Genomic DNA, 13,495 nt, shown 5'->3' on the forward strand with positions numbered 1-13,495 from the left:
CATATCATAACCGCATCAGCCAAAAGCTCAACATAAGAACACCGGTGAGGCCGCTTTCTGGGTCTATGGCCCCAAGTTGTGGAACACACTAAAAGGGTGACCTCCCTTGATGTTTTTAAGAGCGAGTTGAAAACTTTTTTCAACTTTTTATTTGCTAATTTGTATATATTTTGTCTTGTATTGACCTGCTTTTTTCTTTTTGGCATTCCGCTGCTTGTTATTTTTTTATGTGAAGCACTTTGGGTTGCATTTTATGTATGAAAGGTGCTATATAAATAAAGTTTATTATTATTATTATTATTATCAGGAGGTTGTCTATTGGGAGAAAGGGAGACAGTGATTGTGGAGGTGCATTCTGTAGCTCTCACCATGTTCCAGTTTAGGGTGAATTGGATAGTAAGGTTGAAGCCAATTAAAGGGAAACATTACAACACTCAATATATGTCATATTGATGACACCAGTCTTGACCAAATATATGGCAGAGCAGGGTTGGAAGTGAGGCCTCATTGGCCTACTGCTAAACTACATTTTGAATCCCACAATGTAAAGCAGTGGTTCGTGGTTGACATGTTTCTCCAGTCACTGCTGAACTTCTCTCCACCCACACAAGCATGGATGGAGTGTGTAGGACAGTGGTTTTCAAAGTGGGGTCCCAGGACCCCCAGTACGGTCCTTAGGGGGTCCTATGGTCCTGCAAAATGATTGATACTTTGGAACCAAATGGAGACCCTTAAGGGATCTGTAACTCCAAGGGCGTACAAAATGGTTTCAAACACTGTCGGAGTTAAATGTACCAGAGGATTTTGCAGTGTAGATGGTCAAATGGGGGTCCGTGGCCTAATGCATATCAAACTGGAAAATGTATTGTGAACTACTGGTGCATAGCACTGCAAATCTCAGACAGGAATGCGTTCTTCACTGATAACGAACTCTTTGATCTTCGTTTTGATCCTAAAATGACAAAAGAGAGAACAGACCTGTTTTTCCTTAGAAATGCCTGTAAAAGTCTAAATACAGCACCTGTTTTCAGTTGGTGTCATTCTATTTTTTACCTTTCAAATATTTTGGAGGTGCAAAGTAGGCCTACTGTAAACATGGGATGTTGTTGGGTTATGAATCATGATGTTATTTATCATAATCTATGTATTTTTTTAAGCAAGAAAACAAAGCCCCTACTGTTATTATAATACGCTTTTTTCTTTCTTTTTTATAATAACCTGCACTTGTAGATCATGCTATGAAATAAGAAAATGTCTTTATAATGCCAGTAAAGCCTTATGCAAATATTATGTAAAATATGAGACTACTACGCCCCCTGGTGTAAACTTTGAAAAAGGGCATTTACACCACAGTGATTTTTTTGGCCAATCTGGCGTCGGGTTTACTTTCCGTAGGCGGGACCAATCTGGACCGGCGAGCGAGGTTGTGGTTCCTGGGTCAAAGTTTGTGAAGAAAGAAACGTCCATGCTGTTCTTCGCGTGTTGTTGTTTTGTAAATAAAGTGTCAATGTATTAAAGAATAACATGGGGAAGAATAGGACGAAACCCAACGCGCCGCCAGGAGAACAAGTAGCTGGCAAAGCCGGACAACAACATCATAGGTAAGGTTTGGACGAGGAATAAAATGAGGTAATATAAGCCTGTTGCTAGCTATGTCGATGTTTAGGTTGACACCACCACACACAACCATGCACCACAGCTTACCCATTAATGTCAGCCTACCCAACATGACTTCAACTCACGTTTGGCATTACAAGCTAATTGTGTCTCAATTTGCTAATATGTTATGGGATGATCACGTTTTAAAACTACTAGCCATAAGATGTCTGGGTAGCCGCAAGCAACATAGATGATGATTGATAGCATATAAGTGCGGTCCTGTGGCTAGCTGCTTGATTTATCGATACTTTATTAACAGCTTGCAAAAAGGTACAAGTGAGTACAGTGGTACGATTATACAAATGGTACTAAAAGTATAATACAAAATGCCCTAAAGGGCTTGTTTGTTTCCATTGTGGTCCTGTGTATAGTAACTATTCAATTCATTGATTGATTTAAATATGTATTAACTGTTTGCAGAATTACAGTACATTTCAAGGACAACTCAATACAAAGACTATTAGTGTTAACTGAGTTTACAAGAGGGTCCACCTTGTTCAAGACATCAAAACATTTAGAGACGTACGAATAGACACTTCTATATAGACAAAGAACAGAACAGGAATTCATCATAAAGGAGGACAAAAGGGAATTGAAACATACAGTGAGGGGAAAAAGGGGTGGTTTGGGGGGGGGATTCAGATTTTACGGGGGCCAGTTTCGAATTGCAGTGCCCTTTGAGAGCGGTTTTGAAGGAGTCAAGGGATTTGCATGTCTTAATGACTGTTGGTAGGGCGTTCCACATTTTGGTGGCATAGGAGCGAAAATAATTTAGTCCCTTGTTTGTGCCGAATCTGCATTGCACATGGTTTGTTTGTTGCACTCCCTCAATACATTTAAAGGCATACAATACTATGCAAGACATTCACTAGTAGCACTGTAGAGCCTCAAACTAGGCTTTACAGCAGGGCAACAGGGTTGTACATGTTTGACGCGTGCAGTAGTGTGATTAATTCAATGTCCAGATGTTTGTCTTTCTTTCGATATGTCAATCCATTTATTGTATACTCAGAAGTAGTAACATTTGTCAATAAACTGAAACTGTTAAACAAACAAACGCACTGAAACTATAATGACCACGCACGGGCACGGTCGAAAACTGTCTTGTCTTCCCCTGTCGCACCTGAGTGCCATCAGAGGGACAGGTACTTGAGCGTTTCCAAGACAACAATCATCATGACGTCATCGTACAGAGAGACATCAGTAACTTCATCATTAATTAGTGCAAATAAACAAAAAAAATAAACAAAAGGCATTTTGGCTCCAACACACCGGCCCCTAATTGGGAAAGGCAGGATGCCGTGAGCAATTCAATTCAAATAAATAACAAAGGGAGCCAATAATTCATACAACACTCAAACCCTCTGCTTCGTGGATCAAGCAAAGCTTGGTTACTGGTCTGTCCAGTGTGCTGGTTTTTGGGTTTGACCCGTGCAGAACGCACTAATCTGGCCACTCGTCCTCTGGTTTCCATAGAATCCACCTTCTGTTGGTCAGCAGATCATCCACCTTTACTCCTCTGTGGCGTCTGCAGAACACACAGTCAGACAGAATCTTTCTTGTACCTGCGTTGGCACTAGTGATCCAATATGTTCTCTGCAATCTGGAGAGAACATGCTTCCTTCCGCCATGGCCCACTTGTTCATGGATGTGCTTCAGTATGAGAGTGGATATATGGAGGTCTTTTGTGAGGATAACAGGATGTTTGGATTCCTCAGGCATTGCTGCCCTACTCAGCCTTCCTCCAACTCTAAGCAAACCATCCTCCAGAATGGGGTCCAGTTTATCTATGGGACTGTCTTTCTTCACTTCACCCAATCCAGATGTCAACACAGCAAGTTCATCTGGGAACCTTTGCTGCTGAGTGAACCTGTCAGCTGTGGAATGATCATCTGGCGTTAAATGCTGGCTTCCCAATGCAGCTCTAATGCGCTTCATTTCTTGTTGAACCTTTTCCGCATTTTCCTGTTGAGCCTTTTCCGCATTTTCCTGGTGAGCCCTTTCCGCATTTTCCTGTTTCAGCTGGTTTCTTTTTTGACTCATGTTCAATAGAGTGCTCATATCATCCCTTGACATTTCCTCTTTGTCTTCTGATGATTTCTCATTGCAATCATGGTTGTACTGATTGTGCAGCAACTCCTCCAAATGCGTTATGGAGGTCCTGTTGACAGTAACATTCTGATTCTGCTCACTGTAGCCACAAAGGGGACCATTAATGACCCACCCCAATAGGGTCCTAATGGCATATGGCCCATTGCCACGACTGTTCACAACTTCCCACGGTTCAAGCAGTTTAGAGGCATTGGTACCTATCAATAACTCAACGTCAGCTTGAATGCGTGGAAGAACAACCCCATTCAAATATGGCCACTTAGTCAGCTCCTCTTCTTTAATCATGTTACTGGTGGTTACAGGCATTTTCTTCTGAGTGTAGACCTTGGGCAGGTCAAAAAACTGTTCTCCAGTGAGGCTTGAGATTTCCAGGCCCGTCAGCATATAGCTGGAGACAATTACCTTTGGGCCCATGGTTAGTAGGCTGATTTTGGCTTTCTTTCCATTCAGATTCAACTTTTTCATTAGGGCCTCTGAACAAAAGGTGTCGGTACTGCCGGGGTCAAGGAATGCATAAGTTTCAATTATTTTGTGTCCCTTGCTGGACTTCACTTGCACAGGTAAGATTGACAGAACACCACTGCTGTCACCGGCCCCTGTTTGTCCACAAGTTTGCAAAGAGACCTGTAGATTGCTCACTGATGTGTTGCTTGCTCTCTCTGTTTGATCAAATTCAATATGAAGAAGACTGGGATGTTTTTTGTTGCACACCTTGCAAGTCAAACGGTCAACACAAAATTTGCTTAAATGTCCAACATGAAGGCAGCCAAAACAGATTCCTTTTTGCTTGATGAAGGCAACCTTGTCCCTATGTGCCTTTTTCTCCATCTGTGGACATTGATCAAGAGTGTGGGTTTTAGAACAGCATACACAAGTGGTGGTGTTGTGAGCAGATGCATTACTTGAACTGTGTGTAGATCCCTCTTGGTCTTCTACTTCAGGGGTTTCAATAGTAGTGGCAAAACTGTCTCCCTTGAACTTGTGTTGGCCCTGTGACTTCATTCTGTTCATCGGCTTTCCTGGGTTGCCTGTAGTACCCTGTGTGGGATTCTGAATGTCCCCAAAGACTGGATCAGACACAATCTTCACCTGGCGCTCAATGAAAGCTACAATGTCTGTGAATTGTGGTCGGCGGTGATGCCTTTCCATTATACCACATGCAGAGACTCTCCAAATATCTCGTAGCTTATATGGGAGCTTCGAAATCACAGTTTTCATGTTGGCTGGCATGTCAAGTTCCCTCATGTACTGTACAGTCTCCATGGCATTGCAACACTGGCGAAGGAAGAGTGAATATGCGCGAAGGGATGTCAGATCTTCAGATTTCAACAGCGGCCAGTTGAGCACCTTTTCCATGTAGGCTGCTGTGATCTTGTACTCATCTCCAAAGTGTTGCTCAAGGAGGTATTTTGCCATGTCATAACCTCTGTCTGGCTCCATGTGTTGACAGCTGCGTACAAGTTCATTGGGCTGACCCTTGGTGTACCTTTCCAAGTAGTACAGACAGTCACCTTTGTTGCTTGCATTTCTCTCCACACAGTGTGCAAAGGCCCTGACAAAGGGTCTGTATCGCAGAGGATCCCCATCAAAATATGGAATCTCTCTGGGTGGCAGTAAATGAGAGGTTTGCTGTGCCATTAGCATTGCCGTAATGTCATTTTGCTGTTGTAGCAAGTTGCATACAATTGAGGTTTCATTTGGTTGCTGTGGGGGGTTTGAAATGAGTGGTTGCTGCTGTTGTATGAGTGGTTGTTGTACACATGGTTGTGGGGGTTGGATGTATTGTGTCACTGGTTCATAGTCTCTGGCTAGGGGATTGAATGTGACTGAAGGTACTTTTGCCCTTGTGGCTTTCCTGAAGTATGAGTCCATTCCATCAGATGGTGCGTGTGATGGGGTTTGGTGACTGGGGGATTGTAGCACTGCTATTTTGGCATTAGCAGCTGCCAGTTGTGCATCCAGTTCCATACTTTCCTTCTTCTTTCTTAGCATTTCTTTTTTTTGTTGTAGCATTTCCTCCTCTTCCTCAATTGCATGCCTTTCTTTTAATGCGGCAGCACTTATGGCAAGGGCTGCTCTCTCTGCCTGTGCCTGCCTGCAAGCTGATGAGTTGCTGGACCTGCTGGACCTGCTTGTTCCAGACCTGTGGCTTTTATCAGTGGACTTTGAGCTTTCAACATTTGAAATGCTGTCATTGGGATTGATTTCAACAACATCATCATCACTTTGCCCAGTTTGTTTATTTGTCCAGTCATTCACCTCATCAATAAAGGCATGGACGTTGATCATTTTTGCCTTGAACCAAATGTCATGCTTCTCTTTTTCCTCAGGCTCAATTAGTGGCAACAGAACACTCTGTGTCTCTCTTGCGTACTGGGCTATGTGGAGATATTTCATGAATGTTGATTGCACTTCCTGTTTGCTTCCTCCTCTTTGCATTAATTCTCCAATAACTCTCTGCAGGTTGGATGCCTTGTTTAGTGTAGATTTTCTCTCCCTTTGTAGCCAGTCAATTTTCTCAGATAAGGCCTTTGGTGTTAATTTCACCTTGCGTTTTGTGATGGTTAGGCCCACCTGTGATTCCCTTTCACTGTGAACACTTTGGCCTGTGGTGGTCACATTGGAATGCGTTTCAATTTCACTGTGAACATTTGGACCTGTGGCGGTCTCATTGGACTGTGTTTCAATTTCACTGTGAACATGTTGACCTGTGGTGGTCACATTGGACTGCTTTTCAGCCTCTGTGGACTGTTTTTCACCCTTTGATGGTTCAATCATTGCAACACCAGTTGAGCTTGTAATGTGCGATACAGCCACGGGGGGCTCTCCAACCACATTTGACTCAGTTGGACCCAGAACACCATTATCTGGTTCCATTATTGCAACTAACCCAAAAGTGTAAAATGTAAAACCAGTACCTTGTTATTTCACAGTAAAAACACACAGTTATTCATCACAGTTAAAACCATCACATTAAAACCTTAAGACCTTATAAAACGTATAGGAGTTGAAAACCATAAAACCACCAATGCATTGGATTTACCAGAGCGCTTGTATTTGACCCTTTTTTCTTCTTTCTTTCTCAAAGTACTTCTTTGTGTGCACACGTTTGTTTTATATGGCCATATTCATATACCAGCTGGTAGCGCGCTACGTTACCTTTCTGTGCAGTGTGCACAGAGGACCGGCCCAATTCAAACTGGGAAAAGCTCCCAAGTGCACAATCAAGCACGGGGAAGTTGAACTGCTCCAAGCACTGCGAGGAGGGCGGGCAGCGCGGCTGTCCGCTCACCGGGACGTTCTGGCTGGCAGTGGCTGCGCTGCGGTGCTGGTCCAAGCGTCGTGCGCCTGCGAGGCGGGCGTGGTGCCGTCGGGCTGGCTGGCTGCGCTGCGGTGCTGGTCCGAACGGCGACAGCCTGCGAGGCGGGCGTGGTGCCGCCGGGCTGGCTGGCTGCTGATCCGACGCCGTGTCCTTCCGAATGGCTCCTGGTCCGTCCCAGTTTCGCACAAACACAGCGAAACGAGTGCCTTAAGCAACGATCACGGTCCCGTCCTCAACGATCAGCCGTCGCGTTGCCCACGAAGATCCTCTTCTTCCCAACTAAACTCAACTTTCATTAAACTAATAGTCCTTGTTTCTAACGAAGACTAGAGTTTTCGACAATGTAGAGCCTCAAACTAGGCTTTACAGCAGGGCAACAGGGTTGTACATGTTTGACGCGTGCAGTAGTGTGATTAATTCAATGTCCAGATGTTTGTCTTTCTTTCGATATGTCAATCCATTTATTGTATACTCAGAAGTAGTAACATTTGTCAATAAACTGAAACTGTTAAACAAACAAACGCACTGAAACTATAATGACCACGCACGGGCACGGTCGAAAACTGTCTTGTCTTCCCCTGTCGCACCTGAGTGCCATCAGAGGGACAGGTACTTGAGCGTTTCCAAGACAACAATCATCATGACGTCATCGTACAGAGAGACATCAGTAACTTCATCATTAATTAGTGCAAATAAACAAAACAAATAAACAAAAGGCATTTTGGCTCCAACAAGCACTATCAATACAAAATCTTGTTATGGTCATTGCAACTTTTCCCTCAATGTCGAGCAACGATCTGGTACAGTACTACCCACTTATAAAACAAACATGGGTAAATTCTCCTTCTACAGCACTGCCAGCCACCCAAGCGTCCAATGCCCTGACCCCCTCTGTCAAAAAATGCAGTGCACTTGCAACTTTTAAAACAGGCCTGAAAATAAACCTTTCAGCAGGCCGAAATGATAATGAAATGGTCACTTCTCCCTTAAACAGGTGATCCCCCCCCCCCCCCCCCCTTTCCTTTTTCTACATATAGTGTTTTATTTTTTCTAATGATATTGAATTTAGTTGTTATTTTTCATGTCATGTCATGAATTGATTACGTGTACAGGTATGGCCTAAATCCTTTTTAGACTAAGTGTTTCACTGTACTCTGTTTCTGCCTAATGAACTATTCAATCAGTCAATCTTTGGATGATTGTGTGCACACTGCAGAGACGGTAAACCAAAGCGCGATGGGAAACCCAGAAGAGCAGAGGACCACATCAATGACATCCCCTTCAGGCTCCGTGAGATCATAAAGAGCAAGGAAAGAATGGGGATGGGAAAGAAGTCAAGGAGGAAAGAAGGTCAGAGCAGTGGAACTAGAAGGGTTGGGATCCGGAACCCTCATCTCTTTTTGGCGTGCAACAGTTAATCGAACAAATCACTTTAATCGGTTATAACAAATAATCGATGATTTTATATACTTATCAATTCATAATCAAACCCTATTCTGAGCATGTCATTATAAAGGACATTCAAAATAGTGAATATAGCTGATCTACAAGCTGACAACGCATTGTGATGTGACACGTTAGCAACAGTTAGCATGTACCATAGATCAGCAATGTTTGCACAACACTGGTGTAATGTAGTAGTATAATATAGTGCTGAGTGGTTAACCATAACCCTACCTATTGTATGGAGTCGCTCAGGGCACTATGCTAGTGTTTTTCTGTTATCGTGGGGAAATCTTTTGCTAACAATTACTGATCGACAAGCTCATAATAACGCGTCGCGCTGCCACTCGTAAGCTTGTCGATCAGCTATGTTCTGCGAAAGCAGGAAGCTGGGGTTTAAGTGGTTAATCGATTTGTTAATAATAATATAATAAAATAATATTAAAAAGACGCCTCCTGATAATTTGAATAATTGAAAAGGTAATCGATAGAATTATTGCTATGAAAATAACCCCTAGTTATAGCCCTAGTCAGAGCAGAACTATGTACTGTATCTATCTGACCAAACTCATCTCGTCGGCTCCATCCTTCATGCAGCCGCCCTCGCCAAAGCAAAAGCAGCATCATCCTCCCTGGCCGGAGACATCCCAGTTCCACATTTCAAAAGAGGACAAAAGGAGACAGAGAGAGCGTACATGCGGCGCATGGATACCGAATCACAACATGTGCTCTTCCTCACAAAGAACCAGCTGGACCGGAAGCCTGAGCTGGAAGAGGAGAAACAAGAGAACCCTGCATACAAGGCCAAGTCTGAGAAACGAAAGGGGTGAGTGAGTGCTGTAATACTAGTAGTTTTATCACAATTTATTTCAAACTTTTTCCACGGTTACAATTACTGAATGATTATCTTTGTCCGTGACTGCGTGTGTGAGAAAATAATGTCATTCCCCTTAATACATTCCATGCTAGCCCACTAGTGGGCAGTGTTGTGCAGGTGCCAGAGAAAATGGAAAAATAAAAGGACAAATAAGCATGCCCATGCACATCGCATGCACATCAGACTAAAAAAGTACAATTTTTTTTTTTAAACGTTCTTGGCACACACACAATCAAACAAACTAAATTTGTTTGATTTATAGTATTCAAGTATCATGTATGTTCTCCTCGTGTCCCCTAGCTCGGCCTAGGGTAGGTACCTTCACAAAATACATGCAATAGTCCTGGTCTCTAAAATGCCTCCCCCTGGCCAGCCAGGGCACCTGATGGAGGGAAAAGGAACTGGTTGGAATAATGTGTTCCTTTCAAGTACGTCCAACCGGGAAAACTGCCCTCTGTCAGGTGAAATGAAGTGGCTTGGATTCTCATGCATTGAAGGAAACATGAGGTCAGTCTGTTGCTCTCCCCATGTTGGCAGAGGGAGTGTAGTGCCCAGGATTAGACTAGATAATTGACACTGGGTGAAAAACGAAAAGACGTATAAATCAGGCTTAACTGTAACTACAGTGACTTCCCTTTTACGAAGGTATGGCTCCGTTATATTTATCATTTGGTTCTCTTCTGTCTTGTTACAGCCATGATAAAGTGAGACTGCAGAAGTTAAAGGAGAGGAAACAAGGCAAGCAAGAGGACAAGCTGGAAAAAGAGATGCGTATAGGTAATAATAGTTTTTTTTATTGAACTGTCTAATGTATATACACAGTATATAACTGTCTTTCACTCATATAGGGTTCAGACATTTTCTTACCAGTAATTTACCGGCCAAATGTAAAATGTAATGGCTATTGGCTATATCTGTAATATACATGCACAGCGTGTGTAAAGCAGAAATGCACGTGTGCAAAAATGCATGTTTAGACTACTGTGACAAAGGCAAGTTGTCTCTCTTTGTGTGATTGTTGTCAGTAAGCCTTTCACTAATACACTAAATTTCAGTCAGTCCTACAGTGTATGCTGATAAAAAAAACATTAAAGGGTTGCTTGTTATACATTTTCATATTTTTGAAGGAGCCGAGATAGCCAAGATAGAAGATTTATATAATTTCTATTATATAATATAATTTAAATTGTACTCAGCCAGTGGAGGGTGCACTGCCAGCTAACCAATTCTCTGATATACATACAGTATTGTGTATACAGTATATATAAAGTGTAGTGTATCCTCAACTCTTGAATCTGAGAAAACAATTCACAGCAACCGTTTTTGACAGCCGCATCTCATGACATGGTGAGTTCCTCCTGCAGCGAGGTCGCTTGCGGTGGCTGTTCAGCGCACTGTGGCACTTTATTTAATTTAACCTTAATGTAGTACTGCAAATAAAGGCTTACTATAGGTGACTATTAATATACAGTACATTCTTCTGCCTCTACTGTTCGATAGATGACGTTGCCTTTGGTGAAGTTGCAATGGCCCCACCCACTCTGACTGTCAAACCCAGAAGGGCTCCAGTTAAAGGCCAGGTTAGTATTCCACAGGACTGTATAACACAGTTAATTTAACCCATTAATACAGATAAAGCATCTGTGTCATGTTAGTGTTGGCTAATGGGAAAATAGCAGATATACAAGCTCACTGTGTGACACTTTGTGACACGCTGCAAGCTTGTACATCTGCTATTTTGGAACAATCCTGGAAGTGTTTGATTAATGTTTGGGAAGTTCTGATTTAGAAGGCATTTTGTAGAATCGGCCTCAGGTCCTAAAATGGGTTAAGCTTTGGTAAAAAAAGAAAACGAAGACAAACACCTTCCTTGGTCTCTTTCTTTTCGCCCGTGGATCACTAGAATGCACCAAAGGCCCTGCTCCTCAACTCTCTCCTGGGCCATACGATGTCCTCCACAGCCAAGGCCTCCATGGCCAGACAGCGGATGATGGAGGAGGAGCGGGTGCGAGTGGTGGAGGCCTATCGTCAAATGAAGAAACTCAAGCAGCAGCAGTGGGCGGCCAAGGCTGCAGGTGTGGGGAAGCTAAAGAACCTGTGAAGAGCCCCTGTTCATTGTTCATTTAAATCTTGGATACATTTTAATGTGTAGCCTTAAAGGAGTAAAGTAGTATATAAAAACAAAAAGACTTGTTTTCTATCAATTACACCCCATGCAGCCTTGAATTCATGGAGATTTTTATGCATTCCTATGGCAATCATTTGATGACCAGCAGAGTATCCGGTAGGGTAGGAGACTCCATTTTTGGCATGAGAAAACATATGTTTACATTGTCATGTCATGTGTCAAAATATAATTAAAATAGTTGAGTGGGTTGAGTATAGTGTATATACTCAAAGAGTCTCCTACTGAGTCTCCTAATGACCGATGGCCGGTCATCAAATTGTTGGCATATGAATGAGACAAAAACAAAAATAAATGTCATCAACTCGAGGCTTCATGCAGTGTGTAATTGATAGAAAATAAGTCCTTTTTTTGGGTGAACTACTCCTTTAACTGCCCACCATTGTTAATGACTGTCTTATCAACTCTTTAAATGGGAACTGATAAATCACATGAACTCTGAAAAGAGCAGCTTACTACTTTGCTGTGTATTTTCCCATTCGTGTTGCTTTAAGTTCAGTCACAGGAAACAGCGGGAAAACTGTTGACTAACAACATTTGCACCAGAAGGGAGAGAGATCATATCTGAATAGTGAATACGTCACCACCAGGCTTCAAGGCTTAAGTTGAAACACAACAGGACTTTCTGTTGTCAACTTTTGCCTGTAATGTACATTGTTGACCCACTAGGTGGCAGTCCAATAGAAAGATAAATGTATACCCTTTATAGTTTATGGTATTTGTATGGAAACTGGAAAGCTGTACTGGATAAAACCTGTTGACTTCATTACATTGATTATTATGAATATTTATCAATAACTTCCAATGTGACTTTGTGTTCTCTTTTTCTTTTTATAACTTCATTGTCTGGTGCTAAAGTTCTAATAGGGGCCTTCTGAATTCACTCCATTGTTGGGTGCTTTGTCTAAAAAGCAGTTTCTCTCTTGTATACAGTATACATTTGGGCATCACATTTCTGTTAGCTATTAGCCAGAGTAAACTAAGTCACATACAGCTTAAATACAAAACTCTTATTAGAGCTTGGCACTGCTATTTACATTTGTAATCCCTTAAAGGCTGAACCTCTCTGCTCATTCCAGGCATGAATGAAGGCTTTGTTTGACTATCGACTGCATGGCCAAACAATACTGTGAACCAAAGTCATTTCAGGTTGTTTGGTATTATTCTGAAATGTTTTGTTTTTTGGTTCCAAATGTTCTGGAATTGAATTATTTAATTGATTATTAGCCTTTAATAATGTGTGTCTTGCTGGTTTATTTCTTTGAAGAAATAATTTTAAATATAATCGTTTTACAGCTGAATCACTCTGGAGTCTATTTGACCAACTTGTGACTACGATGACATATTTGTATGTCCAAGATTGTGTACATACTGCGTTGCCATAGTGACGAAGAAGTGCAGCGACTGGGAACAGATGCTTGGGTCCTCTTCTGAGCCCAACCACTTCATTGGTCAAATAATGACCATGTGCACAAGACAGCTATGCGTGTTATATATTGATTTTAAGTTGTGTGAATTTGTGAGTGAGCGTTTTCATGGGCCAGGAACAAATTCCTCTCATCACATGATTTTAAACATTCACTGTGTGTAGGTGGAATGCTACCTCTCAAGAGGAAATTGATCAGTTACCTATTGATGAGATAGTGAGTGACTGATGGTATGGGAAGGGTTGTAATGGGTGTACAAATTGTAAACAGATGGACCCACCAGGTTCCATTTGTTTACATTTGTACACAGAGTAAAAGCAACACTCAGGATTTTACTGTGTAGCTGCTGCTGATGGGACAGTGTGTCCTCGGTCTGCTGCCAGGCAGCCAATGCTCACCCACAGGATTTGTGTGTGTGTGTGTGTGTGTGTGTGTGTGTGTGTGTGTGTGTGTGTGTGTGTGTGATGACA

At 42.3% G+C, this 13,495-nt stretch overlaps 1 protein-coding gene across 1 annotated transcript; it reads left to right on the forward strand.

Annotated features, from left to right (window-relative positions):
- Positions 1-1,450: 1,450 nt before the first annotated feature.
- Positions 1,451-12,871, forward strand: ccdc137 (coiled-coil domain containing 137). The gene is made up of 6 exons (XM_080776876.1): positions 1,451-1,601; positions 8,310-8,443; positions 9,134-9,362; positions 10,108-10,190; positions 10,914-10,993; positions 11,317-12,871. The coding sequence occupies exons 1-6, from the start codon at positions 1,525-1,527 to the stop codon at positions 11,512-11,514; spliced, it is 801 nt and encodes a 266-aa protein (XP_080633002.1). The 5' UTR covers positions 1,451-1,524; the 3' UTR covers positions 11,515-12,871.
- The last annotated feature ends 624 nt before the right edge of the window (positions 12,872-13,495 follow it).

The sequence above is a fragment of the Protomyctophum bolini genome (genome assembly GCF_963924005.1).
Source record: "Protomyctophum bolini genome assembly, chromosome: 11".
NCBI lineage: Eukaryota > Metazoa > Chordata > Actinopteri > Myctophiformes > Myctophidae > Protomyctophum > Protomyctophum bolini.